Source organism: Lasiodiplodia theobromae, assembly GCF_012971845.1.
Source record: "Lasiodiplodia theobromae strain AM2As chromosome Unknown scaffold_24, whole genome shotgun sequence".
Lineage (NCBI taxonomy): Eukaryota > Fungi > Ascomycota > Dothideomycetes > Botryosphaeriales > Botryosphaeriaceae > Lasiodiplodia > Lasiodiplodia theobromae.
Window position 1 is genome coordinate 406,107 of NW_023336449.1, and position 25,917 is coordinate 432,023.

The 25,917-nt window shown below is 57.8% G+C and overlaps 7 protein-coding genes across 7 annotated transcripts; all 7 read right to left on the minus strand.

Annotated features, from left to right (window-relative positions):
• Window positions 1-1,102: 1,102 nt before the first annotated feature.
• LTHEOB_7878 (Uba domain-containing protein ucp14) lies at window positions 1,103-2,143 on the minus strand (the record flags this gene model as incomplete). The annotated part of the gene is made up of 3 exons (XM_035517292.1): window positions 1,103-1,708; window positions 1,808-1,903; window positions 1,976-2,143. The coding sequence occupies 3 exons, from the start codon at window positions 2,141-2,143 to the stop codon at window positions 1,103-1,105; spliced, it is 870 nt and encodes a 289-aa protein (XP_035370897.1).
• Window positions 2,144-2,696: 553 nt separating this feature from the next.
• On the minus strand, window positions 2,697-4,310 carry LTHEOB_7879 (Spindle associated protein; the record flags this gene model as incomplete). Its single annotated transcript, XM_035517293.1, has 1 exon — window positions 2,697-4,310. One exon carries the CDS (start codon window positions 4,308-4,310, stop codon window positions 2,697-2,699), a length of 1,614 nt encoding a protein of 537 aa, XP_035370898.1.
• Window positions 4,311-5,572: 1,262 nt separating this feature from the next.
• On the minus strand, window positions 5,573-6,867 carry LTHEOB_7880 (3-ketosteroid reductase; the record flags this gene model as incomplete). Its single annotated transcript, XM_035517295.1, has 2 exons — window positions 5,573-6,776; window positions 6,827-6,867. The coding sequence occupies 2 exons, from the start codon at window positions 6,865-6,867 to the stop codon at window positions 5,573-5,575; spliced, it is 1,245 nt and encodes a 414-aa protein (XP_035370899.1).
• An 8,761-nt stretch (window positions 6,868-15,628) lies between these two features.
• Window positions 15,629-17,529, minus strand: LTHEOB_7881 (Glycerol kinase; the record flags this gene model as incomplete). Its single annotated transcript, XM_035517296.1, has 3 exons — window positions 15,629-15,892; window positions 15,949-17,110; window positions 17,261-17,529. 3 exons carry the CDS (start codon window positions 17,527-17,529, stop codon window positions 15,629-15,631), a joined length of 1,695 nt encoding a protein of 564 aa, XP_035370900.1.
• Window positions 17,530-18,713: 1,184 nt separating this feature from the next.
• Window positions 18,714-19,891, minus strand: LTHEOB_7882 (Mitochondrial inner membrane protein 1; the record flags this gene model as incomplete). Its single annotated transcript, XM_035517297.1, has 3 exons — window positions 18,714-19,193; window positions 19,245-19,466; window positions 19,523-19,891. The coding sequence occupies 3 exons, from the start codon at window positions 19,889-19,891 to the stop codon at window positions 18,714-18,716; spliced, it is 1,071 nt and encodes a 356-aa protein (XP_035370901.1).
• Window positions 19,892-22,023: 2,132 nt separating this feature from the next.
• Window positions 22,024-23,201, minus strand: LTHEOB_7883 (Ribosomal protein S7; the record flags this gene model as incomplete). Its single annotated transcript, XM_035517298.1, has 3 exons — window positions 22,024-22,467; window positions 22,537-22,836; window positions 22,923-23,201. The coding sequence occupies 3 exons, from the start codon at window positions 23,199-23,201 to the stop codon at window positions 22,024-22,026; spliced, it is 1,023 nt and encodes a 340-aa protein (XP_035370902.1).
• A 530-nt stretch (window positions 23,202-23,731) lies between these two features.
• On the minus strand, window positions 23,732-25,609 carry LTHEOB_7884 (uncharacterized protein; the record flags this gene model as incomplete). Its single annotated transcript, XM_035517299.1, has 3 exons — window positions 23,732-24,476; window positions 24,534-24,981; window positions 25,030-25,609. 3 exons carry the CDS (start codon window positions 25,607-25,609, stop codon window positions 23,732-23,734), a joined length of 1,773 nt encoding a protein of 590 aa, XP_035370903.1.
• Between the last annotated feature and the right edge of the window lie 308 nt (window positions 25,610-25,917).

The window sequence follows — 25,917 nt, forward strand, 5'->3', positions numbered from 1 at the left end:
GATGATTGTGTGGGGACCTTGCAGGCTGCTGGCTGAGGTGAGACCATCGGATCACGGCTTAACGAGATCAGTGGCGGCCGGTGGTGGCTGTCTTTGCGCCCGGTTGTTGGGGAAAAAATAGCATGTACAACAGACCCCATTGGATCTGTGACACAGGAGGAGGCAAAGCAGAATGTCGCCTTGAAGACAATATTGATAAAGAAACGCAGGTTGCAGGATCGAATAAAAAAGGATATGGCTGCCAGCGGCTCGCAAGCCAATTACTGATGCTCGAGAAATCCGGCAGACAGCTACCGAGCAGATGCAGGGGCTGCAGCAAGTGTTAGGCGCCGCCATCCCCTTGTGTGCGGCTGAGAGCTAACCCACCCCGGGGACTTTTGAGTGCGGCGTAGTCAAGGCGGGCGGTTGCGGAGGCGTTGCAGGACTTGGCACGACTCCACCCATCCGAGGCTGACACTTACTCAGCCGATGGTGCCCTTCCCCATTGCGTCATAGAAGGATGAAGGAACCTCCATCACGAGGGAGAAGCATGTCGAGTGACCAGAAGTACCGGCATATAGATGAACTAGGTGGAGATCGTCCCCGGACGCTGAACAAATGCGGATAATGGTCGAGTTGACATGAGAGGAAGATCCGCGCGACTTGGCCCCCAAAGAAGACAGGTGAAAGGAAATGCAAGTGACGACTAAGTTCCACGCATGCTGCAGCAAGGCCGTCGTTCATGGAGGTAAGCACTCTTCTGGAGGAGAACGTTTCGATCCGTGTCATTCGTCACTGCTGCTGCCCCACTACCACTGTGACATGGAATTCCGTCAGGCATTCCGACGACGAGAAGAGGCTGAGCAATCGCTGATGAATCCTACATTGGCCTCCACCAAAAGGATCGATCAATACCATGGTTGAGCAGATACGAACAGCATACTATTTCCTGCCACGTTAAGTGATTGTCACCTGAGAAGACGATGACACAGCAATTCAACTGCTCTAGATGATAGCCGTATTAGTACATACAAGACGGTGCCAGAAAATGCTTACCACTCGGCATCCAGCTGCGACCCCCATCTGCCCCCATCCTTGTAGCTTCCTTGCCCAACCAACATTCTCAGCCCTCCCCTCCAAACTGCCCCGCCAACATACCCCCAAGGGTTCCCCTCCTCCTCGCCTCTCCTTCCGTCTGCGTGCCGTCGCCGCCCTCCCTTCCCGTCGCGGCCCCGTGCTCCCTCTCCATCCGCTGCCTCAAGCCCTCAAACTCCCTCCTCCCGCCCTCGGCCTTCCTCTCGCCGACAATCCACCCGGGGATGCGCCAGCCGTTTGCCAGCGGTAGCATCTCGTTCCGCCACGCGTATCCCACGCACCAGCCCACGGCCGCGCTGACTGCCGAGCCCGGCAGCGCCGACAGCGCGAGCTGAATGGGCAGGAGATAATGCAGCGTCTTGGACGAGAGCGTGACGGACGCGTCGAGGCCGCCGCGCTGCTGTCCCGCTGTATTGGCTGTTGAGCCGTTACTATCGGCCGGCGCCTTGGTCGTGAGCTTGTAACGGTAGATGCGCGGGATCGAGGCGTGGTACTGGGCCAGGATGGCAAAGAGCAGGGGCGTCGGCCCTGCCGGGAGGTAGTTCGCATGGTTGAAGGTAAGGGGCCGTACGACCAGGGCGAGGATAAGCGGGGGGAGTAGCGTCGTGTAGGGGAGCGTTGAGACGATGAAGGACTGCGTGGGAAATCGTAGAGTGTTAGCACAGAGCTCCACCGTGGTTTCCGAGGCATCCCGGGAAATTCTGAGAGAGCGATGTGGAGGGGAAGAACTCACAGCGAACTTGCGCGAGCCCCAGAGCCGTTCGATGACGCGCAGGTGGTAGAAGGTCATGGCGGCGAAGAGCACCTCAGTGGAATTGGCGAAGCAGGCCTGCAGGCTTGGGTCAGCTCTTGCCATAAGATTCCGCGGCTTCCCCGATCATGACGGGGTGCACATGCGTACCTGCCATGTCAGAAGGCGCCAGAACTGGCGGTGCACCCAGAGATGCGGGACAACTTGGATGTAGAGGAGGTACTGCGAGTCGGTTATGCTGGCTACAAAAGCGGCAGCCACCGTGTAGAAGACGAGGAACTTCGTAACGGGCGCATTGGTGAAGCCGGAAGTGAGCATTGTTGCTCGCGCCAAAGCATTGCTGGGGTGCGTGGAACAGCGGTTGAGAGCTACGTAGCGTGTTGGAGCTGCGATCGTCCGACGGGGGGCTCGCAGATCACCGCGCACGTGCGCAACCTCAAAGCCCCGTCACATGCTGGCAACAGTCAAGCGACGCCGTGTATCTATTAGACAAAGGGGGCATACATCGAAAGGTTGAGAAAGGGAGGGAATCTGTGTATCCAAGCTGTTGGTTACAGGGTTGCGTCAAACGTCTCCACCATCACAACTTCTCGCAGAACACAGGTAGGCCGTAGCTAGCATTGAACGCATTCCAAAAGTCACACTATTAGTCTATCGTGGTTGTCGCCTAATACTCAATCATCAAACTCGCTTTTTGTCTTCCCCCGTTGAAACTCCATGTCCCATTCCAAGCCCATTTTCCCACCCACGCCATTACCATCGAAAAGAAAACAATAGGGTATATGAAGAAGAAACCCGTCACTGCCAGTGAATGAATTGATCATGCAAGCGCCCCCACTAGAACCACCATGATGACACCGTGATGAATGCATCATCCCTTTCTTCTGCCCCTTGGCACGTCGTCCAACCCCTCACCATTGAAGAACAAATCCCGACCGAGACCGTACTTGCCACCGGCGCCTGGCCACTGAGGATACTGGCCAGGCCGGAACTCAGTAAGGATGCTTGGTGCTTCGCTCGCCGTAGGTGTCGTGTAGTCTTCGTCTTCGAAATGAGTCATATCGCTTCTTGTGTCTCCGGCGTCGTCATGAATGACTGTCCCTTCGCCCTGGTCCGAATCTGCAATGCTTGCAACATCCCTGCTGTCTTGGTACGCGCCCAGCGGAGAGGAAGAAGCCGGCCATGGAGAGCTTCCGCTGAACGGTCCAGCTTCAGTTGCTGAGAAATACTGAGATGCGCCGAGGTCTGAACTGCTCGTGACATCTGAGGGGGCACGGATACTCTCGGAGAATGATGGCGAGCGTCCGCCACGTTCGCCCTCGAGATAGACATTACGCAGGCCATGAGAGTGGGTCGAGCTAGATGCTTTGCTTGAGGAACGGTCCATTTTCGGGCTTGCTGATGAACGGCGAAGCGTGCGTCTGCGCTGCACTGGCGAAGCATGGAGGGAGCCACACTCCTCAACAGCAGACTCGCCCACATGTGCCGTGGATGCGCGCTCTCGAAGGTCGTTCAGTCGGATGTCTCCGGCAGACATGGTTCGGACGAGGGTGCTGTATCGCTGGCTAAGTGGGCGAGACGAAGCGAGATGGGCCACCGTGTCGTGACGTTCGGGCGACGGTGGCGCACTGCTGCTGAAGCCGTCTCTTTGACCTCCCAGCTGAGAAGAAGCGGGCCTGCTGACCTCGTCAGCGGTCCTAATTCCAGCGGAGTCAGGGCCAGTGCTGAAATACGACGAATCGCGTCGACGAGGCGCAGGCTTGTATCTGATGAGCTCTGCTTCCAACTCTTGTATCCGACGCTCCGAGTCCAAGTACATGTCAAGAGCTTCTTTGATGGCAGCGTCGCGCTTCTCGAGCTCGGCGAAGACCTCGCCCGTCATCTTCCACGAGTCCCTCAGCTTCTGCTCGCAGGCCTCTTGAGAGCGCCGAAGCTCCTCGACACGGTCGCACAGAGCGGTGTTCTCTTCGGACAGCTCATCTCTTTCCTCTTCGACGGCATTCATCCTCTCGAGCTTTTCCAAAGCTTCTTCCAGTTCATTCTCGAAGCGATGGCTGCGCTCTTCAACCAAAGTGAGGCGCAGCTTGAGGTCGAAGTTGTCTTTGCTCATCTTGTCCAGGTTCGTCTGCTGCTCGCGCGAGCCCATGCTGTAGCTCTGGGCCCGTTGCGTCGAGGCGCTAGAATGCTGCGAGGCATTGCTCGGGATACGACTAGTTTGACCGCGTGCTCGGCGACGGCTCTTTTTCTGCTCCTCCTCGGATGCGAAGATGTAATCGTCCATTGCTCGCGAAGGCTTGGGTTCAGATAGACTCAGCGCCCTGGGCAAAGACTGATCGGTCATGCCGAGGTCCTGGCGCCGTTCGCGAAGTCGCTGGCGAAGGTATTCCGACTTGGGCTCGGCGGAAGTAGGGCTGGAGAGAAGAGGAGCGCGGATCGGGGTCTGCAGAGCGCGGGATTCATTGTTGAAAGGGAGGGAGTGGTCCATGTTGGGAAACTAAGGCCGATGAAAGCGGGTGGATGTGCGGAAAGAGCGACAGAGGGTTTTGAGCTGGGACGCGACTTCAGTTCTGGCGGCGGGGTCAGTGAGACAGGCACGGGCGACAACGCGGGCAACGGTGGTTGGGCAGGGCAAGCGGCTGCAATGCGCCGCTGTGTTGGACAACTTACAGTGCTTGGGAGTGCGGCGAAGCGGAGGCGAGCGACTGTGGTTGGCCGGTGGCGCCTGCACATCGGCATTCTTGACAGCGCGCAGGTGCATGGACGGGGCTGCGTGCAAAAGAAGACAGGTAAAGTGGTTGAGGTCCAGCGGGACTAATTCGCGGCGGGAACCGTGGTCGTAACGGGGCGAGGGTATGCCCGATCAGCCGCCCTTGTCAAATTATATTGGGCATCCACGCCTAGTAGCAGGGCGGGAAGTCGCTCGCAAGCACCTCGGATGGCTTGGTGGGCTCCATTGCGAAAGGGGGTGGTGGTTGGAGCTGGAGCGGCGAGACGCGGCGATGGCAGCAAACAAAGAACGGCAGACAAAGGCAGCGGTGTGGGCGCGCAGAAAGCGAGAGCACAAAAACGCAGGCACGGGGCTTGTCTTGCTTGCGGGAGAGCAGCGCGACGGTTGTTATTTTTGAAGGCAGCCGGCGCAAAATAATCGCGGTGGGAGCTAAATATTTCAGCGGGTCCAGACGCTGATTGTTCAGCTCTCGCCCCTTTCCGGCACTCCGCAGAAATCTCCCATGATCGGCCGTTGGCTGGACACGGCGCACCCGGTTGCCCGGGCGCTCGCGCAAAATCCCTTCCTTTCGGATCCACAGGGGACCCGGGAGCTTGCGCGGACTGCCGCTGCCTAGCGGCGATGCGGTGGCTGCTCTCCCGTCCCACACCATGCCCAGCCTATCCCACGATCCGTGGCGAGAATGCTACTCCGACCTCGTACTGCATTCCACGTCAGCCGTACTCCGGGCTGCGCTGCGCTGTCGTGCGACTGCCGTCGACTCCTCAGGCGTCTAATCCGGGGCTCCCGCAAACGGTGCGTCTGGAATGCGCCTAGCCCTTCGGTGCAGCTGTCAAGCAGACCTCCCCACGTCTTGGCTCTGCCGTCAGCGTGAAGGATGGGGTGCGGGGTCCTAGTGTGCTGGCGAGCCAACGAAGGGTCGAGAACAGATCGCCGAGCTTGCCGAGCATCACAACAATAGTATCGTGCTTGTTTTGCGGAGGATTACTATATTGTTACATGCAATAAGGGGGGGAGGATCAAACCACTCTCCCTTCCCACTGCTCCCTCAGCTCCTCCATCTCCTTCCAACACGTCCTCCCCAGCTCCTCGAACTCCTCCCTGTCCCCCTCCTTGAGATCGACCGCGCCTCGTCTCCGTCCTTTCCTATTCGTAGCCTCTCCCACAATCCCGCCCCAGCCCCAGCCTTCGACCTCGGTGCGCGCTACCCTCTCGTGGCCGGCGCGGTCAGTCGAACTGCCCCATTTGCCCTTTCCCTCGTGCGCTTCTGTCTCGTCTAGCGTCTCCTGTGAGGCCAGCGCCAGCCAGACCGGAGCCACCGCCGCTGGGTACGGCCGCGTGGGGTGCCAGGGGCTACCCAACCAACGGGCGATATAGGCCGCAAGCATCCACAAGTATGTCATCAACCAGGGGAATGGGAGCGGGAAGATGCCAGTGACAACTATTCCCGGATGCGACAGATACATGCTCGGTCTCTTCTCGTCGGGTGCGGCGGCCGTGTATCGTGAAGTCCAAGGGCGGGTGGACGGACAGTCGTAGGTCAAGGCAAGGAGATCGGTCAACCGCTTCGACGATTCGTACGGCTGGTCGGACTTGAGACCCTGGAAATCGGCCAGGGAGAACTCGGATGCGTAAGCCTCGAGACTTGAGATCCAGATGATGCGGCCGCTGGCAGGGCGAGCTGCCGAAAGCAGGGGAGCACAGTAGTGTCCCAAGAGGTAGTGGCCGAAGACGTTCGCACAAAAGACTTCGCCCAGCAGCGGCTCGGTGGCTCCGCTTTGCGGCTTAGTGACCAGGCCGATCTCTGCATTCTTGAAGCCAATGGGCCAGGTGGTGGAGGCGACCCAGTCGGTGAGAATCTTGTAGATGGCCCAGGGCCAATTGACGCCCGTCCATCCGCCTATGCCTGCGTTGAATATCATAGCGTCCAGTTTTGGGATGGCCGTCTTTAGCCTGTTGGCACATTGTTGTACGGATGAGATGGAGCACAGGTCGAGGATCTCGGGCTGGAATCGGACGCGTTTCTGCAGGACGATGCTGATGCCCGGGATGGACTTCTCGGCCTTGGTCGAGGCCTTCTGGAGGTGGGCCTCCAGCAGGCTGACGGTATCATCGCATTTGCGGCGGCTTCGCGTGGTGGGAATCAAGACAAGGGTCTGAGACTGCGGGCGGGTTTGCAGGAATTCGTCAATCAGGCGACAGCAGATGGCAAAGCCTATGCCGCTGCAAGGCGCGTCAATACGAGGGCTATGGGATGCTCGGGAGGTACACACCTATTCGCGCCAGTCACGAGGGCATAAAAGGCGTCGGCCATGGCTGTTGCGGAGAGGGAAAGGAGAAGCGACCGGGGGATTCTTGGACCCTATCCTCCTTAGCGCGCGCGCCCCACGAGAGAGCTCACAACACCACAGACCCAATCGGAAGCTGCCCACTGAGAATGCACACCCCCACGGCCCGCAATATGCAGACAATCACCTGCCATCCAGCTTATCGCGGGCTGCAACCTCAACCCCATGTCTCCGTCTTGGGCTTCACTGCGCTGTCAAATGCATGTGTACCCAGCGCACCCCCGCCGCCAGTACCTCACTTCACCGCATGTGGCATCCCGTTGATTTACGGAGAGTTAAATGGCACCTGCCTTGTGTTGAAACCCTAATTTCAGTTCCGTCGAAGCCGATGCTCCGCTCACGTCGTTGGAAAGAAAACAGCTTCAACGCTGGCTGGCTTTTTTTTTTTTAAAAAAAAAAAGTATGCATGTCGGGCTTGTAAACGTTATCTCCGGCCCCGCGTGTTACAATCCTCCGATTGGCCGGACAATGGTCCCGATGCCACGACTCCTTTGTATCATCCTGCGATATCGAGCCTGCGCCCGAGACAAATGGCAATGCAGCTGAGAAGGCCCCGCCTGACACGAAAAAACACATGCAAAGTAGAGCCCAATATTTCGAAATCGAACGTCATTTCACAATGGGTGGACATACCTTTTCCGCCCCGCTTCCTCCCCTTACATGATGGTCATAAAGAAGATACATCTCTAGACTGCCACTTGCAAATGGATATCACAGCCGCAGGCTAGCGTGAAAAAATAGAGAATAAGGGGTTATTATGCCTCAACGTTTTTCTCTACAAGAGCGGCACACTACGCACACAAGTCGTTATACGGGCAGTGGAAGCATTGATTGTACATTCGTGTTCCACTGAGGCATCCAGATCATGAGATTTACATGACGTTATTCATAGATGTTATGCCGATTGAGATTGTGGTGAGAGATCACCATCCGTTCGATTCTTGCGCATGCGGATAACACGACGCTACCAGAAATGCTACCCACCAGAGCCATTGACATGAGCGCCATAGGTATAAGGAAAGCAGTAATACCAGCCACCGAAGGCAATCGAGCAATCATACACCGGCGTAACCGTTTCATCGTGCTCGTCCATCGCAGTGTCACGAAACGAGGCCCGAAACATGATTCTATCCACATAGGATATGCGGTGAGCGAATAGATATAGGAGAGCAGGGTGCGTGCCTTCCGCTCCCTCACAATTGTCGAACCCTCCGTGACCTGGTTTTCAGCAATGGCATCCCAAGGTACGCGTGCATGAATCTGTGCAACACGTCTACATTCACTCTTTTGTCCCCTGCCCTGCTCTCGCAGCGCGGAAGGCTGCATTGCATATCCGGCGTAGGGAGTTACCCAGAACCAAGCACAAGGGAGAAAAAGCAAAGAAAGCCGAGATTTGCAAAGGATGGCAGGGGCGGCCATGGACGGATCCCGGTCTACGGAAGACGTCAAATTCATCTCCTCCCTCGCTTCTCACTCTCGCTCCTATGGATCTGTGCGGAAGCTGACGAAGTCGACGCCGCTAGCACCGGCTCCTTCCCGGTAGGGTTTGCGCAACCAACGGCGACAGCACCTGCAGTGGCGTCTATCTGTTGCTCACCGCGTCGGCTAGCTTTCGGGCTTGTTTCATTGACTTGCATCTGGATTCGTTTGTTGTCTGCGGAGATCAACTTTCCGGATGAAGGAATGTTTACCTGGCTTACTTTCTCTGCTCAACTAATCATTCAGCATGCCTCGCTCTCAAGAGACTGGTTTTTATCTGCTCGAAGATGAAAAACTTCAACGGAGCCCATATGCATTTAGACGCTCCATATACGCGTTGTGCTTCTCCAACGAGGTGGGGAAATGACAGAACTGGGTCATTCTTCGCAGGAGCATGGATTCGAGTCTCGGAGAATAGTTGTAGCAGAAAGAACGCTCGATTCCAACCAACATCCCCCGAAACATCTGTGAGACCGACACTGAGGATGTGCTTGAGAGAGGGCAGAGCTTGATGATGCAGCCAGATATTCAGTTCGACTTGATGCATCCGGACAGGGAGGGGGAGGAAGAAGTGACAGCAAGGAAGCCGAGCGGGACGGGGAGGCGGACAAGGCAGGACAGGATGGCCAACGTCGATGGCGATGACGATGTACGTATTGCGCGCATCATAGCACCCGTGCGTGCGTGCATGTATGCATGCACCCGGCTTCCGGAGATTGAGTTCTGACCGCCCATTTGGAAAAGGGTCGGTGAGGACGAAAGAGGTGAATGCTTTCTGGGCGATGCGCTGCATGCAAGATCCATGTTGAACATGACACAGTAGTAGTAGTAGGGCTCGACATTGTCTCTGACCTCACAGTGTTGCGCTGCGGGGAGCAAGAGAGCGGAGAGAGCCGCCGGTCCCCCGTGTGCCACGCTACACATAAACGTCAATGGAAGGGATATAGGAGCAATTGGGCAAATGACGAGAAAGTGAAACATATCAGTATTGCGAAGGTGGACGCTTGACTCTATTTCTAGAACGTATCCGATGACTTCAGGCGTCGATCAATATGCTCTCTGGAGTAACGACCCAATGCGTGTCACCTGCAACCTTGACTTGCCCCCCCAAGCCATTGCCTGCAGTAGACCCAACCTTTCAAACAGTCGGTGTGTGCCGAAATGTAGATGGGAAGAAAAAGAAAAATTCAGGAAAGAACAGGGAAAATGGCGCGGCCGGTAGTACATTCCACTGATCGAAAGGTGAGGGGAGCGGGACGGGGACACGGTACGTACGACGGTGATACAAAGATGCTGCGGGAAGCCTTACGGCAAAGCCGTTTCCGTACCCCCAGCGCCATGTCCAAGCAGTTTTGGAAAGGAAAGATCGGGGAAGGACGATCTCGAAGAGGGGTGAACAGGGATGCAGCCCTATTGGTGATGGACGTGGGATTCTTGCTATGCATTGGGATCATCGTCATCCAGGATTTGCCATGGGAATCCTTGGGCATTCAGCCAGACAGAAGAAACGGCGTGGAAGGGGCCTCACGGGAAGCTGAAACGGCCGCTGCCGTCATCCGTCTGCAAGTGCCCTCGCTCCTCCTGTCCCTCAGCGATGGAACGGATAGTTGCAGGGCATATGCACATCATGATCATAGACGGGAGTTCCCAAGTGAGCACATGACAGCCGAGAAGGGGGTGGTGGGTGGGAACGAAAACATAGAGAATAGTAACGGCAACACCAGATCTCCCACTAGTGGGGGCCCACGCCGAGATCGGCGGGATGAAGGCTGGTTGCACACGGGTTGAGCTGGACAGGATGCACGTACACATACACGCGTGGCGCATGGCCTACAAACCAGCCGCCATCGGACTCAGCTCAGCGGCATCACTCCCGCCCCCCTCCTCTTCCGCCTCATTGGAGCGGCCACAGCCTCGAGGCGGTGTGCGTCTGTAACGTATGTACGCAAAACTAACGCGCGCATCGAGAGAGACGTGGTGTGGGACCAGTCCAATGCAAACAAGGTACGCGCCTGCTCATCCGAAGCCGCCCCCCGTGTCCTTTGACGCGCGTGAGCATATAGGGAAAGCAGGCAGGTCTCGGGGCGAAACAGCATGGCTGAACAGGGAAAGGTGCAGGCGTGATGTTATGCTGGCTGTGAGGTTGCCACACTTCCAATCTCCCCAGCCACTTTGGGAGACTTGAGGCTTGCCAGCCCTTGCGCATCTGTTCGTCTCCGCCGATGTGTTGCCTGTCGTCGTACTTGGGCGGCCGTTATGTATGCGATGCATTAGTTGCTCCTGCACGCCCTAGCCGCTCATGGTCATTTGAGGGGCCTAAGGGATGATCCCCGCTGCTGGGCCTGCATTAGCCGGCGACCGGGGGGCTGCTTCTCCCACTGGAACGACGATGGAACTGTTCCATGAAAAGTGGACGCAACGTGGACTGGGGGTCGTGCTCTGCTGCAAATGTTTGCGAGCAGTCATTTTCTCTTCCCGCAGTCGGGCTTTTCTCGCCGCTTCCCTGTGCCCCTGCCTGTCAGTTGTACCGGAGAGCTTCTGGAAACCGCGGAGTGGGAAGAAATCAAGGACGGGCTGGTAGGGCTGGCCCATCCCTGCCTTTTCTTTGGTTGCGCTATGTGACATGATATCGATAGCATACCTGCCTCCAGCGAGCTGCTGGGAAATCCAAAAGAAGAGGGAGGGCTTCAACGACCAAAAAGCCAGGCAGGCAGGCGAAGGAAAGGCGGAAGATATTCCATAGGAAATGTGGACCCAAAGGAAAAACAAAAGAACTCCAAGGACAACGCCTCTCAGCCCCAAAAACCGGCCACCCAGAGCCACCCGCAAAAAAACCGGAGCCTGCTATTCGCCGATGGAGGTGCTTCAGATCGTCATGGTATAGTAAACGCGCTCGCTTCCAGGATGCATCGTTTCGTCGGCCGTGTCTGTCCGTCTTCCCGCCTTCGCGAGATCTACACATGTGCAGCAGTGGGCCTGCCGACTGCTGTCCGCGCTTGGGTCTTGTTGCGGCAGTCGCCTAATGAACACACCAAAAAAAGTGACGTATCAGCTGCCCGCCCACAGAGCAATCTCTCGGGTTGTTGCTCACCGCATAGCTCGTCCAACCGGTACTCTCTGCCAAACAGAAAGAAAAAATCAGCAATGTCACCCGGTCAATGTGCGATGCGATCATGTGGCTGTACGAGAGATCTGTGGGGTTGCTTGCGTGGCATGGCACCTGCGTGAAGAGACCGGGGCGTCCAGCAGCCATGCAGGGTGGACAATCACTCACATGGCGACCACATTGGCCGGGCACCTGCGATGCGTTTCCTGGTACTTGATGCACCAGGCCCGGACGGTAAAGCGCAAATGCGAGCACTTGTAGTGAACCTGGGTATAGTCACACATGGTAGGTAAGGGCGGACCGGTGGCGAGAGCTGAGGTCGTGTGCTGGGGGAAGATGTCGCCGCTGTCGGAGAGCAGCAGACAGCTCGGGGCTGTGGCCGGGCGGCGCGTAGAAGGCGTCTTTCTTCAGAAGAGATCCGGCAGTGGCTTCAATGGCGGCAGCAAGGCGGGTGCGGCGCGAGTATAATCCTGGGGGAGAGGGAGGCTCTTGTCTGGACGGATCAATAAAGCCAGCGCAGGACGGAAGGACTTATGTATGTACGTACAGTCCTGCCTGGAACTACCACACCAGCCCCGGGAGCGGCCGTCGGGGGTGGGCGGATGTCAAAGGATTCTGCCTTTCTCTGGAAGGCTCGTAGGCTAGCGTGCTGCAGGGAAAGGCCGTCTCCAGCCAGGTAGCGGGTATCAGGTAGCGGGAAGGGCAGGGAGGTGAAGCGCAGGGCGCGATGGTGGCGGGGAGAGGACAGGCGGCTAGGTACAAGGTATACGATTTATGACGAAGATGATTGTCTGAACCTGGTTCGGATTGGAACTCTTGTGCTAGCGGACGGTGGGAACCATGCAAGCTTTGAGCTTCCGCAGCCCTTGCCGCGGCTGCGTACACCTTACAGGGCACAGGGCTGGAAGGGGCTCGACCTGGGGGATCTGATGTGATGGTCAATGGTGGTCCAGGCTTCCAGGATGACGCTAGTATCCGTTCGATCTTTTCCTACCTCAGGGCTTGGGCCAACGCACTGTCTTGGCCACCCGAGGAAATTTTGATCAGGCCGGCCGATGGCGTGGTTATGCGTGTGTGGTGAGGCGGTCAGTGCTTTCAGCCTTGTGCCGTTGCAGATACACGGTTATCGACCGGAGCTTCCAGAATGCCGCTTGCAAAGCTTGCGCCCGGAACACACAAGCGGCAGAGATGGTGGCGCCAGGCTCAGAAACGGTCGGTTCGCCGTGTCACACTCCCGCTAGCCGTTACAGTGGGGGAGGGGTAGAGGGGAGGGGTGGCGGCGGCTTGGGTGCAGATGAGCTGGGGGCGATGAGCGGAAACGGTGGTTTGTGCGATGAAGCTAGATGAACAGGCACGGTCGAAGAGAAGTCAAAACAAGGACAATTGGGCACAGGACTGAAGCGGGAAAGGATGTGCGCGCGTCTACGTTATGTGTATTTCAAAGCCGTCACGCTAACCGTCAGCTTAAAAGCGTGAAGCATCACAGAGCGAGCGCTAGGAAGAAAGTTCCCCTGGAGAGAGGTTTCCCTATGGCTGATTAATTTAGGGATCAGGAAAGACCTTCAGCCCAGTCCCCTGCGTGAGTCTCGGTGCTGCAGGCGATGATTTGCCCCGGGGTCGAGCGGCGAGTGATTTGCAATTGCTGCGTCAGCGACTGGGGTCAGGGTGAAGCACGGCAGGCATCTGTCGAATGGCACCCGTTACGACGAGGCCGGGTGTGCCTCCGGCAGACGACGGATGCCAAACAGCCTCAGCCTGGGCAACGTTTTGGTTGGCGCAGGGCCAGAGACAGCTCCCGCGTGCCGAAGGCCGTAGCAAGTTTCGAGTCAAGACCGGGCCCCTCTCCAGCCTTAGAGCATGGATCTGAGTTTCGTTCCCGGCGGGGCCAGGAAGCGGACGGCAAACAGCTGATTTTTACCTTGGGCGGGGGGTCTGGACGAGGCGGCACGCGAAATGGGCAGCTGTGAGCGCTCCGGCGACGTCTATTCGGCCTGGGCGCGCACGGAGCTCGAGCTTGGAGATGAGATGGCGACGACCGGCACAGGCTACTGTAGGCACCCGAGCAGCACGACGCTCTGCTCGCGCAGCTGGCAGCAGGTCTTCCAGCGCGCTGGATCGTGAGCCCGACAGCGGCAGGCGATGGCTGGGGATCGGCTGGGCGGTTGATGCCTAAGGAGGCAATCTGATCAGCGCTCGCGCTCGGCTACGACGCGCTGGAAGACCTCTCAGGAGCGGCGCCGGGACCAGGGCTGTGCGGAAGCGGCCTGCGCAGCGACGAACTGGCAGGCGGTCGATCCTGAGTCGCAGCCCTGGCCGATGGTCTTGTGATGGGCGCGAGGTACCGATACGAGCTGGCGAATATCGCGGCGAGTCGTCGATGCTGCACGCACCATGCTGTGCGGAAGACGGCGGCAGGTCTCAGCCGGCACAGTCTGATACGGGTTGGGCGGCCACGAGTAAGGCATCGATCGCATCTGCCTTCTCCTGAAACCGATCAGATAGCGCGTGCGCCTCGGCTGGCGTGGAGGCGTGTCGCGGAGATCCGGTGGTGTAATGAGATGGCGTGGTCGGTGTTGGGCGAGCACTGCGAGGCGATCCATGCGAAGAAGGTTGACGCGCAGGAGCGTTGAACTCAAATTTGGCTGAGCCTCTTCTCGTCGTCTTCAGGAGGCGCCGCGCGCCCCCGTCCCTGCCAGGCCAGCAGCAAGCCAGCCGAGGCCCGCCCCACCAGCGCGCCCAAGCTCCCCAGCGCCGCCGCCTCGCCTGCGGCTCTCGCTCGAAGGCTGTTTCGACGACGATCGCCGTTGAGGCTGTGTCTTCATGCCCAAGTTCCCCGCAGCTGCTGCAGCGGCGACATCGCCCTTCTCGAGGCCCGCGCCGTCGCCTTCCGCGCCCGCCTCCCGCGCTCCTCCAGCGCCTGCGTCGTCGACCGCCCGCGTTCTCCTCCAGATGGCCACCACGTGGACCAAGCTCATAGGCGTCGAGCCAATTCCGTCGCATCATGTGAAGAAATGCCGTCTCAGGCTGGTGTGCGATCATGATATCCCACCGGACCGCTGCCTGACTCGGGAGCCATTTTTCTTCTGTCTATCTGACGCCAGCCTTGTTGTGATCCGCATGTTTCAGCCAAGCGCTCGAGCAGAAGGGTGGCGCTCTCTCCTATGAGCACGTCGCCTTAACGCCAGATACGGCAGGTCAGAAGACAAGCAATTGAAGGCGTGATGTCAGTTGGCAAGCCCGAGACTCCGTCGGGGATAGATTGGCCATGGTGTGGTCGCAAGAGCCGGCTGAAGAATAGCACAAGTAGCTGCGGCAGAGTTCCGGCAAGTCGATTGAACCTTGCGCTGCACCCCAAACACGGGGAAGCATGCTCCCGCCGGTCCGCAAGCTGCAAGCTAAATTCAACGAGCCGGGATGGTGCCCGTTGGGCATTCTTCTCCCCCCGACCGCACCGGCCACAGGCGGCGTAAGCATTGCTGCTCCCCTCCTTCTCTATCTTTCTCCACGAAACCATACCCCTCTCCAGCTCTCCACTTTCTGCAAGTGTCAGCCCATCGCCAATCCTACACACCGCCAGATGATTTTTTTTTCTTTCCTCATTCCACCATTCAGGTCAGCAGACCAACGGCAAGGGTGTTGACGAACCGCCTCGGACTTGCTTTCTTCGGCCATCCCGCACCGCGTAAGCTTTTTGCATGGTGAAATTCTATCTAATGCATCCGCTCAACAAAGCAATCCGAGCGCGTTTTCGTGCCCGAACAACGACGTCGCGCCAATTTGCCTTTTTAGGAATTTTAATTTTGAATTTCATATTTTTTTTTGAATTGCAAGAGAAGAGCTACGTGTTGAAAAAAAAAAAAAAAAACTGAAGTGAGGTATCTGCGTGAAAAAGACAAGTCCAGAGTAGATCGTCGATCCAAAAGACCTACAACACCTCGCCAAATGACAACCGCAATTGCATTCCCCAAGGGAAAAAGAAAAGACATGCAAGAAGACAAAATGCCAGTGATGCGAACCTTGATAAATGCTCATCATCATGACTGCGTGAAAACCACCGTGTGCATACCGTCTGCCTCTAAACCGTGCACCATCTCTTGAATTTTTTCGCTCTTTTTTTTTTCTTTTTTGCCGGTGAAATGCGTCTAGCACTCCTCACCGCCCTCGTCAGCGTCTAGCCAGCCACGGCACATCTCGACAGCGCGGCTCCACTTCTTGAACATCTTGGCGCTCTCCTCCTTGGTGATGTTGGGCTCAAAGATGACACGGTCCTTCTGGTTGATGTCCTTCAGCTCGTCGAACTCCTTCCAGATGTCGACGGCGAAGCCTGCTGCGATCGCAGCGCCGAGAGCAGTCGTCTCGCGCATAGAAGGCCGGTTGACAGAAATGCCGATGATGTTGGCTTGCGTCTATCGAGCATCGGATTAGTGACTGATCAGAAAACACAGACTGACGTTCGACTTACCTGCATGCAGAGCTCCGACTTGCTCATACCGCCGTCGACAGCCAACTCTCCGAGCTTGTGCCCACTGTCCTTCTCCATGGCGTCGAGAATAGCCTTGGTCTGGAAGCAGGTGGCCTCGAGAGTGGCTCTCGCAATGTGTCCACGCTGGGTGTGCTGGGTGATACCGAAGATGGTTCCCTTGGCGTCGTCGATCCAGTACGGTGCGAACAGACCGGAGAATGCGGTGACGAAGACGGTGCCGCCGTTGTTCTCCACGCTCGCTGCGAGCTCACCGACCTTGTCCGAGTCACGGATGAAGCCCAGGTTGTTCATAAGGAACTTCACGCCAGAACCGGCCACGGCAATACTGCCCTCCAGCGCGTAGACGGGCTTCCTCGATCGACCGAAGTCGTACGCGACGGTAGCCAGCAGGCCGTGCTTCGAGATGACGGGGGTCTCGCCGACGTTGTACAGCAAGAAGCAGCCGGTACCGTAGGTGTTCTTCGCGCTGCCCGGGCTGAAGCCCTGCTGGCCGACAAGCGCGGCGGACTGGTCACCCAAACAGCCGGCAATCTTGATGCCCTTGAGCGGTCCATCTCTAAGGCAGCCGAAGGATGTTGCGCAGGACGAAGGGACAATCTTGGGGACGCGAAGCTTGCTTCTCTCGAGCTCGAAGAACTCGAACAGCATGTCGTCGTACTCGCGCGTCCACAGGTTCATGAACATGGTACGAGAAGCATTGGTGGCATCAGTCACGAACACGTTGTTTTCCTTACCGCCATTGAGGTTGTACAGCAGCCACGTGTCGACGGTGCCGAAGGCCAGCTTGCCTTCGTCGTAGGCCTGCTTCACGGCTGGCACGTTGCGGATCAACCACACGAGCTTGACGGCAGAAGGGTAGGTGGACAGCGGCAGACCGCAAAGCTCGGGCAGCGCCTCGGCGCCCTCCTTCGCCTTGAACTCACGCACCAGGTGCGTGACGCGAGTGTCGGGCCAGGCGATGGCGTTGTGCAGCGGCTCGCCGGTCTCAGCATCCCACACCAGAACCGTTTCTCTCTGGTTGGTGATTCCAACAGCCTTAATGTCCTCAACCTGGTGTCCCAACTTCAAGAATTTCTTGGTCGCCTCTTCGATGCACTCCTTTACCGTCTGCACGAGCTCCCACGGGTCGTGTTCGTGCCACCTGCACCAGCGATCACATGTTAGCGCTCAGTCCCCCTGACAGCCCCACAAAACAACCGCGCGCTCCAGAGTTTCTCCGCGCTTCGAAGAAAAAAAAAGTTGGAGCACGCAGCCGAAAGGGGAAAAAATAATTGGGACGTGATTGACTCACCCAGACTCCGGGTACTTCTGCGTAAACTCGATCTGGTGCATGGCGACCGGCGTGCCGGTGCCGTCGAAGATGATGAACCGCGAGCTGGTGGTGCCCTGGTCAATGGAGCCAATGAAGAACTTCTCCATGCGCTTCTCGTAGCTCTCGCTGCGCGGCATGCGCATGCTGCCCCGTCGTGCCTTGATCTCCGTGCCCGCCTTGTCCATGGGCGGGTTCGGGCCGTCGGCGGTGGTCGGCAGATCCTTGTCGCTCACGACGGCGGCGGCCATTGTGTGTGTGTGGTGTGTGGAGGAGGTGGTGGGAGAAGAGATTGGAGGAGCCCGCGCAAGAGTGGACGAGGAGTGTGACGAGCCGGCGGGGGTGCTGGGCCGGCGCGGCGCTTTATGGAGGCGTCGTGATAGGGAGGTAGCGCAGGAGTTCTTCCGAGGCACGCGCTGTGTGGCGGCTAAGGTGTGCGCGAGACGGAAAAATAGGATGCAGTGTTGGGGGTGCAGGAGCGGGCGATTTCGGAGTTGGGAGAGGCGCCGCAGGTGAACGGGAGGTGCGGAAGCCGGGTATCTGTTTTGGGAAGGGCGAGGGAACAATGGAGGATGGAGGAAGAGCGAGTGCGGGCGAATTGGCGGCCTTTTCAGTGCCAGAGGAGGGAGACAGGAGGAAATTGGGAGAGCCAGCACGGCGTGGTCAGCAAGAAAAAAGGCACAGGGCCGGTGGGTTGTGCGTCAGCCGCTCTGGTGTGCGTTGCTATGATGTTAGAGCCCAGGCGCGTCTCCAGCGGGGCTCCCAGCTGAGCGCCGCTTGGCTCGGGGTTGCGGGGCGCGGAAAGTGAGGGGCGCTGGGAAATCTCATTGCACGGCCGCCGTCGCACGTGAACATCAAGTGCGCGGCCTGCTCACGGACCTGGTGTCGCAGCCCCCGTCCAGCCGCCACCCGAGTCGCCGGCGCACTGCTGGCACTCTCGATCCAGCGATCCCCAACGCTCGCAGGAGGCTCGGCGCTGGCTGCCACGCCCTAGCGACACCCCGTACCAAGCGGCGAGGTGGGGCGGCGAGCTGTGGCAGGTTTGCCGAAGATCCAGGCACGCGGGAGCGGCGGGCTGCGGATGCGAACCGCGCCAGCTCCTGGCCCATTAAAAAACCAAGCATGCGGACAGAAAAACGGGTCTGGAAGATGAGCAGAAGCGCAGGTGTCATTATTAGAAATTTCGCCGAAGGGCTGGACTATCGAAAACTCGCCAAAAGTGCATGTCCGTTGTGCGCCCGCCGCTTCCAGATCGCGCTCCCCAACCCAGCGCATGCGGCTCCCAACGACACGTTGCGGCCGCACCCCTGCCCCACGATATCGGCCCTCGTACCGACCCTGCGCGGGCCTCCGCATTGCCCAAAATTTGCGCCAAGACGCCCAGAACACCCTCTGCCAGCTAAGCAGCTTCTCCCAACAGCCTATCACTCTCCTCTCACAAGCCCGACTTGATTTCAGGGTCTCCACCGGGGATCTTCGCTTCCTCATCACCCTCCTCGCGGGCCACGATGGCTGCCCGCCGTGCCGCCTCCTCCTTCTGCAGCGCCTCCTCCGCATCCTCCCTGAGCTGCATCACGCGATCAACAGGGTTGGGCAGCTTGCCGACCTTCTCCACTATCTGGCCCCTGCCAATGAGACTGACCACAATGCTGGCGCCCACGATGAAGGTCAGCACGAACCGATACGTGCCGTACCACGGCGGCGTCCACCCGCGGACCGTCGCCCGCGCGTCCGCATAGTACAGGAAGTTGAACGCCAGGAACTGCGCAATCAGCGAGTACTCGACTGGGAGCAGGATCGTCGGCCACGCGACCGCCGGAGCCGCAACACCAATGGCATATCGTCGGTAGCCCTGGTGACCCCCATATCCGGCCCATTCGAGCCCCCAATGGATCGCTCCGAGAAAGGAGATGATCTATTTCCGGCGTCAGCGTGCTGTCTCGGAGGAAAGCAGGAGATTACCTACCACTGCTCCGTACCCAACCTGCAGCGGCTCGAGGATGTGCAGAAGCGCCTCTGCTGTGTCTGCCGACAGGAAGGTGCTGCTGCCCGCCGCCGCATGGTTGATTTCATACGCGCATGCCACCGTCGACAGCGACGTCCCCAGGTAGGGAAGCACCCCCGCCAGGCCAAGAACGTATGCCTGATGCGGCACTTCGGTGAGGGAGAACGTCTCTTTGACGGTTTCCTGCAACTTGTCAGCGCTGCCCCTATATAGAAATCTTTCTTTGGTGTTGTGCGTACCACATCCTGCCTGATGCCTTTCATCATGTCTGGATCCTTCGCTGGCTCCGGCGTAGCGACCTCACCGAACACCGGGTGGATTGACGATGTCGACGACACCAGCTCGGGCTCAGGCTTGAGCTTCTTCTGAGCTAGCTCCTGCTCTGCCTTAGTGTCCGGCTTATCCCACTGAGTCGATGCATAGCGCTGGCGCTGCCACAGAACTGCCGAGACTGGTTTCCACGGTGCGCTCTGCGGGCGCTTGCTGTTGCTCAGCGTGCACAGTCTAGAGACAACGGGAGACTTGGCATTAAGCGATGTGCGAAGCTGCTGCGTGTGGGCAGCATTCAGCGAGCGCAGGACAACGCGTGAAGCAGGGTGTCGCAGCATGGTGGTGAGTGGTGAGGTGCTGTAGATCAATCGCCGGGTAAGTTCTTCACGGAAAGGATGTTCACGGCGGTCAGTCGGCAGATAGGAGCGACGGTGTGGGAGGCGCGATTCCTTCGCGGCTCGAGAGGAAAGAAGTATACAGCAACGCGGCGTGCGATCCTAATGGCAGGAGTTGAGCAATTCTGACGTTGCCAAGCCGATGATGCGGAGAGCTCCTACGTCATCGCAACAAGCCGGTTGCCGGTAGGGGGGAAGCGCCCCGAAAATCAGAACCTTGCGTCCAAGTCAAGCTTTTTGCTCTTCTCCACATCTGTTTGCGATCTTTAGCCCAGTCCCCGTGCAGCCGCAGGCTGTGTGCCTGTCAGGATCTGCAGATGTACACAGCAAGCACGTCAGCCTTGTGGAGTTGCGTCACTGTGACCTCTGCGAGCCGCTCAAACAGGGTCTGCACACCAGTTCTCCATTACCCTCTTCCAAAATGCCCATTTCTCACAATCGACGATTCCGCACCGATCCGAGATGACGAAAGATCTCGCTACACCTGCCTGCGTAAGATCTGAGCCGCAAAAAGCAGGGCCCCTGCCTTCAACCTGACGTATGCTTCTTGGAATCTTCGCCGCCTTCTGTATGCCGATGTCCAGATCAGGGCCCACCTTACTGGATCGGGTTTGCCTGCTGTGCCAGCCAGGTAAACTCCCTTGTCGCCAAGGAGAACGAGCAAACGAATGGCGATATGGGAAATGCCGCATCGTAAGATGATTGAAATTGCCCAGAGAGTTGGATGCGTGGGGGCCGTGGAAAACCGCGTGTTCTGTCCAATGTTCCATCGGTTTCATAGCGCCCTTTGTACTGCTAGCGTCCTCTACGCCGTTTACAGGCGCAGCTTTCGAGTCGGGTGAAGATCGATATTAGTATTAATGCTGGATGGAGTGATTTCGAAGAGGAAAAAAAACTTGAGGCTGTAGACTAGCCGGCGTTCTGTTTGATTAGCCGGCTGAGGTTATAGGAAGTCATGAAGACTGGTCACTGGGTAGTGCCTGTCTTCCCAAGGCCGTGGTCTTGGGCGCCTAGTGCCAGTGGTGGGTGTACAAAATGGGCATCCGGGCTCCTTTTATAGCTTTGCAGGAGCTGGCATCCCTGGAACTGCGCCTTTTAGAGTTAGAATTCGTGGGATAAAATAGCCCGTACTGTAAAATAGCAAGCGCAATAAGCACGGCTGAGATGTGAGTATGTTTGCCTAAATGACGAAGGAATTGGCGCCTCTTGCGACTAAGTATATACTCATTTAACAGCACACACGGAGACTACTGGAATGAATTTTAAGATGAGACCGTGGACGCTAAAGAAATCGCAATCGCGATGGCGGTAGTAGTAATAGTGATTATAGAACTGGTCGCCAACAAAGACACCCGAGAAGGCGACAGCAATATATACTTGTAGCTATTAGGTTCCCTTTTAGCTTCTAACTGGCGAGGGGTTACGAAGACAGACAATGGAGAGAGCACGAAGGCATAATTAGGTTCTACTCCAACTTAAGTAGGATTCTATAGATAGTTTATAGAGGCGTACAGCGGGGGAAGTAAAGATGCGATAAAGTTCTACTTTCATTTTAAATAGGTATAGAATTACGGGAAGGGATTGTATAGAGGGATCGAAGACGTAATTAGACTCTACCTCAGCTTCGAGAATACAGGCCTTGTAATCAGTAGCTGTGCCCGGGTTTAGCCTCGAGCGGACGAACGATTACGTAGGTGGAATACATGTGGTAGAACAAGACCATAATCCGTGACCGGGGTTTAGTTTAGCTTCGAGCGGGCGGAGGGTTCCGGAGACGGATTGCGGCGAGAAAAGGAAGGAGCGAATAATGCATAGCTGGGTCTTCCAAAGCCGACATAGCTAGTCACTATGATGATAGTTTCACCTAATTCCCCCTCATGTACCTTTTGAAACAGTCATTGCCATCCAGAGTAGTATACAACAGCGAGCGATTTTGTGCCCGCCAATACGCCATATAAGGAGCCGGCACGCTCCAGTCCAGCAATTTTAATGTAAACCAGTCCGTCAAATTAACGCGACGTTCACTCATCGCGTCCAAACCCTCTCCCCTCAGTTACATCTTTTATGCCTACAGCTTATTTCCTAAACTTGGGCTTGACAACAAGGTTCGCTCTTGCTCCGACGGCAACCTTATGTACACCATCCCGCTTCTGCCACACCGAGCTCGTGCCCTGCACCACCGCGATCAGCTCGGTCGCGAACCGCATCGCGAAGCCACCCTTGCCGCTACCTGCGTTCCTCCTCTTGGTTGCAGCCTCGAGTATCCACTCAACAGCCTTCCGCCGCCTTTGCCGCAGACCTAGCGGCACCGGGATTTGAAGCGCCACACCACCTCCGGCGGCGCCACGCTGGGAACGGATGCGCATAAGCGGTGCAATGGAGTCGATGGCGAGGGTGAGGTAGAGGACAGGGTTGAGAGGGAGATGCGATGGCGGGGGAGCGCCCGGCAGGAGGGGCCGCTGCGGGCTGATGGTCGGTGGCGGAGCAGTGCGGAGGTGATTGAGGATGAGTCCCATGTTCTATTTCAAGAAATATCAGCGCCTCTGTAGCGGAAGACGGAGGCATTTGTGCGCGTGAGCGGGACGTACGCGCTGCGCAACACTCTTCTTGCCGTGCTGCATGAGCAGGTTCGTCACCTGCTCGACAACCGGGTCATAGCGACTCTTGAGCCTGTTCTCTGCGGGGAGAGGGAAAGGCACGACCCCGAATTTCACGCCCTCAGCCGTCATTTCTGTTGTAGCCGGCGCCGGGGCGACTGCCAGTTGTTCCTGGCGGCGAATGGCGGAAGTCGAGTAAGAACGGCTGCCCTTCGGTCCTGACGAATTCTTGAGGCTGTCTTGCATGACCTTTGGAAGGTGCTTGTATGCTTCCTTGTCATTTTTGATGTACTGGGCAGCGTGTTAGCCGGCCATTCTGCCTCCCCAATTGCCTCCAGCGCAGAATGCATCCTGCTCAACGCCGCATTCCCACGTACCTCGTCTACCGGGGTTCCCTGCTCCACCTCCGGCGGAGGCATCTTCCGCATCTTCGCCATGTCCCGTGCTTCTTCAGTGACGTGAGGCAGAGTATCGGTGTTCGGTCCCTTCCTATCTTCCGACTCAGGTAGATCCTTCTTCGATGCGTCGTCGGCGTAACATCTTCTGACCGCGCGCGGGGCGGCAACAACTTGGCCGGCACGCCATTGAGGCGCAGCGGGCCTTGGGCGGAAGGCAAGCGACCTCGAAGCCGGAAGCAGATTGAGTCTCGGAGGCATGCTGGGCGGAGTCGTGAGCGGCTACCAGAACTGGAGCTCGAAGTTTGGATGGATGATCGATGCGCGTCGGCGATTCGATCTTCCGCAAGCGGGCGGAAAAACCTGCCCCAGGCATCCCACCTTCTTCACGCCGTCTCACTCTTCACTGGAAGCACGGCACTGGACTGGCAGATGGTGAATATCGTTTCTACAGCGTCTATGCTGACAAAAAGTGCGTTACAGCATCACAGTAGCCCATAAGAATGTCGTTCAAAAAGAGCACTCCGTATGCCGCTCATGCAGAAGAATATTCCCGCCCGAGACCCGATGCCATAGACGCAAGCAGAAAGGAGAGGGGAAGAAGGTTTTCCAGGGCGCCAAAACAAGAATCGAAAACGCCATTCTCCCAGCATCAACCCGAAATATAAACCCCCATCCTATGAAAGGAAAGGACGCCAGAGACCGAAGAACTCCTCTTACCGTTACGCCGTGCGCCACTGCAAATGCTGCTGCAAGAACGCCGTATTGTTGCACCGTGGCGCCGCCTTGAGTTATGAGGAGTTACCTTCAATCACGAGGATTCGTTCACTCGGTCCGTAGAGAAGACCCATCACCTTGGTCTTCTGCCGTTCCCGCACGCCGTGGAGGTACTCGTATGTGCCATCGAGGCCCCTGATCTGGTCTTCGATGGCGAGCGTGCTCGACTCGTTGCTCCTCAGCAGCGGGCTGATCAGCCGCTTCCGGAGCATCTCAAGGTTGCTCTTGAGCTGCTGGAGCTTGGCGCGATGGTCACCGAGCGCACCCTTATTGAGCAGGGTGCGGGCGCGCAGAGAGGCCAGCAGTTGTCGGTTCTTTTCGTACTTGCGTAAGCGAGAGGCATTGGCACCCATGAGGCGTGTCCACAGACTCGACAGCAGATCGCCTTCCTCGCGCTCTTGCTGGTCTGTCTCGCGAAGCACGGTGCGTTGGAGATTGAGGAACTGGCGATCAATTGATTCGTACAGGCTGAACAGGGCAGTAGAGGCAGTGAGTTCGTTGTTAATGCTCTCCTCGAGCACGTTAAGGAATTCATTGAAAGTGCGTTGCAGGGTTGCCTTGGTGCGCTGGGGGCTTGTCTGGCCGAACAGCTCCCTGACGACCTTTCCGACAGCTGTAGGTGCGCCAGAAGAGGTTTCGAGAAGGCCAATCCGGCTCAAGAGTCGGTGTACATTGCCGAAGACTGACGACAGTGAGCTCTCTGGCACCGTCTGGATGTGCGCCAGCTCGCGCTTCGCCCAGTCCATGACTATGAGGATACTACTTAGTGTCAGCGTCACCGGCCTTGGACTCAGCCAGACTGTGCGACTAATATACCTATCGACGTCCCCGTCCACGTTTGCAAAGAACTTGGTCAATTCTACCGAGAGGGTTTTCAGGCTTTCGCTCAGCTCGTCGAGCTCCTTAACTATAATGGGCGCCGAGGTCATGTTCGTCAGACGCACGCTCTCTCCAAGATCCCATACTGCGACACCCGTCTCTTGCAAGTCTCCTATTTGCGACACTCCGTTTTCGCTGTAGTAGATGAACGGCTCAAACGCCTTTGCGAGGCCCGCAACCTTCACGAGATCCGGAACGTGGCCCGCGGACGGCGGCTGCAGGAGGAGGCGCAGACTAAAAATCGACAAAAGACCCACAAGAACGGAAAACAGAGTCGAAGTGCGGGACTTGGCTACCATCGAAAAGTTATCGCACAACCACGAATACGCAGCCTCGTAAGGCTCGGTCCGGTGCTGCACTTCCGCGCGCAGCGCGAGACGGATATCTGCTACGTTCAGCGCATGCGACTGGGCATTGCGCGCCCCATACATACAGTTATTGGCATGCGCAGCGGCCGTCGCCGAGATACCCTGCGGCGGCGCAGAGCCATCTTTGCTCTTTTCCCTGTCGCGAGGCGCCAGCGCACGCTGTGGCGTGTCCTCATTGTCCTGGTGCTCCTCTTTCTTGACGCGCGCATCCCACGGCAGATCGCGCTCGGGGCTGGTTCGCGGCGTCTGCTTCAACGGACTCATGGGCAGCGGCACGTTCGCAGGCATGATCGCATCGCCTTCGCCGGCGCTCTCGTAGGGCGGACTGGTCTCGCGCGACCGCGATGGGCTATCGGGCGACAGATGATGATGGTGGTGGTGTCGGTACCAGCCGCTCCCGGCCTTGCGCCAGGCGGGCGGCGACCATGGGCCCGCGCTATCGGTCTCCTCGGTCTCCGATTCCTCTGAGCGGAAGCCTGAGTGGGTTGACGGGATGCCGAAGAAAGGCGACCGGCTTGCGCGGTGATGGGCAGCATCCAGATCGTAGCAGTCGTCAACTGAGGCTGCTAGAGACGGACGGCTGGCCAGAAGATCCTCTAGGTCGTCGGTGTTTAAGGCAGTCATGCTGCCGCGTTCGTAAAGCATGCGCGCTGTGGTGGTTGGGTACTGCGAATTGGGGTTCGTGGGAAGTGGTGCGAGCCGGAGGGGGGCGTCTCGGCGGACGATGGAGGAGTCTGGGCGTTACAGCGGAGCGGGTCCGGTGACTTGGTAGTAGAGCGGCTGATTTAGCGTAGTGGCAGAGCGTGTCGCAATCCTGAATCGCAGTATTACGGACAGCCCTACGAGACATTGGACAGCGGTGCCTGGATGGTTGGTGGGCTGGGAGCCGGGAGATGGTTGTGGAGGAGATGGTGGCAGCGGCGCGCGAGGTGCGGTATCTCTGGGAGCGCCCG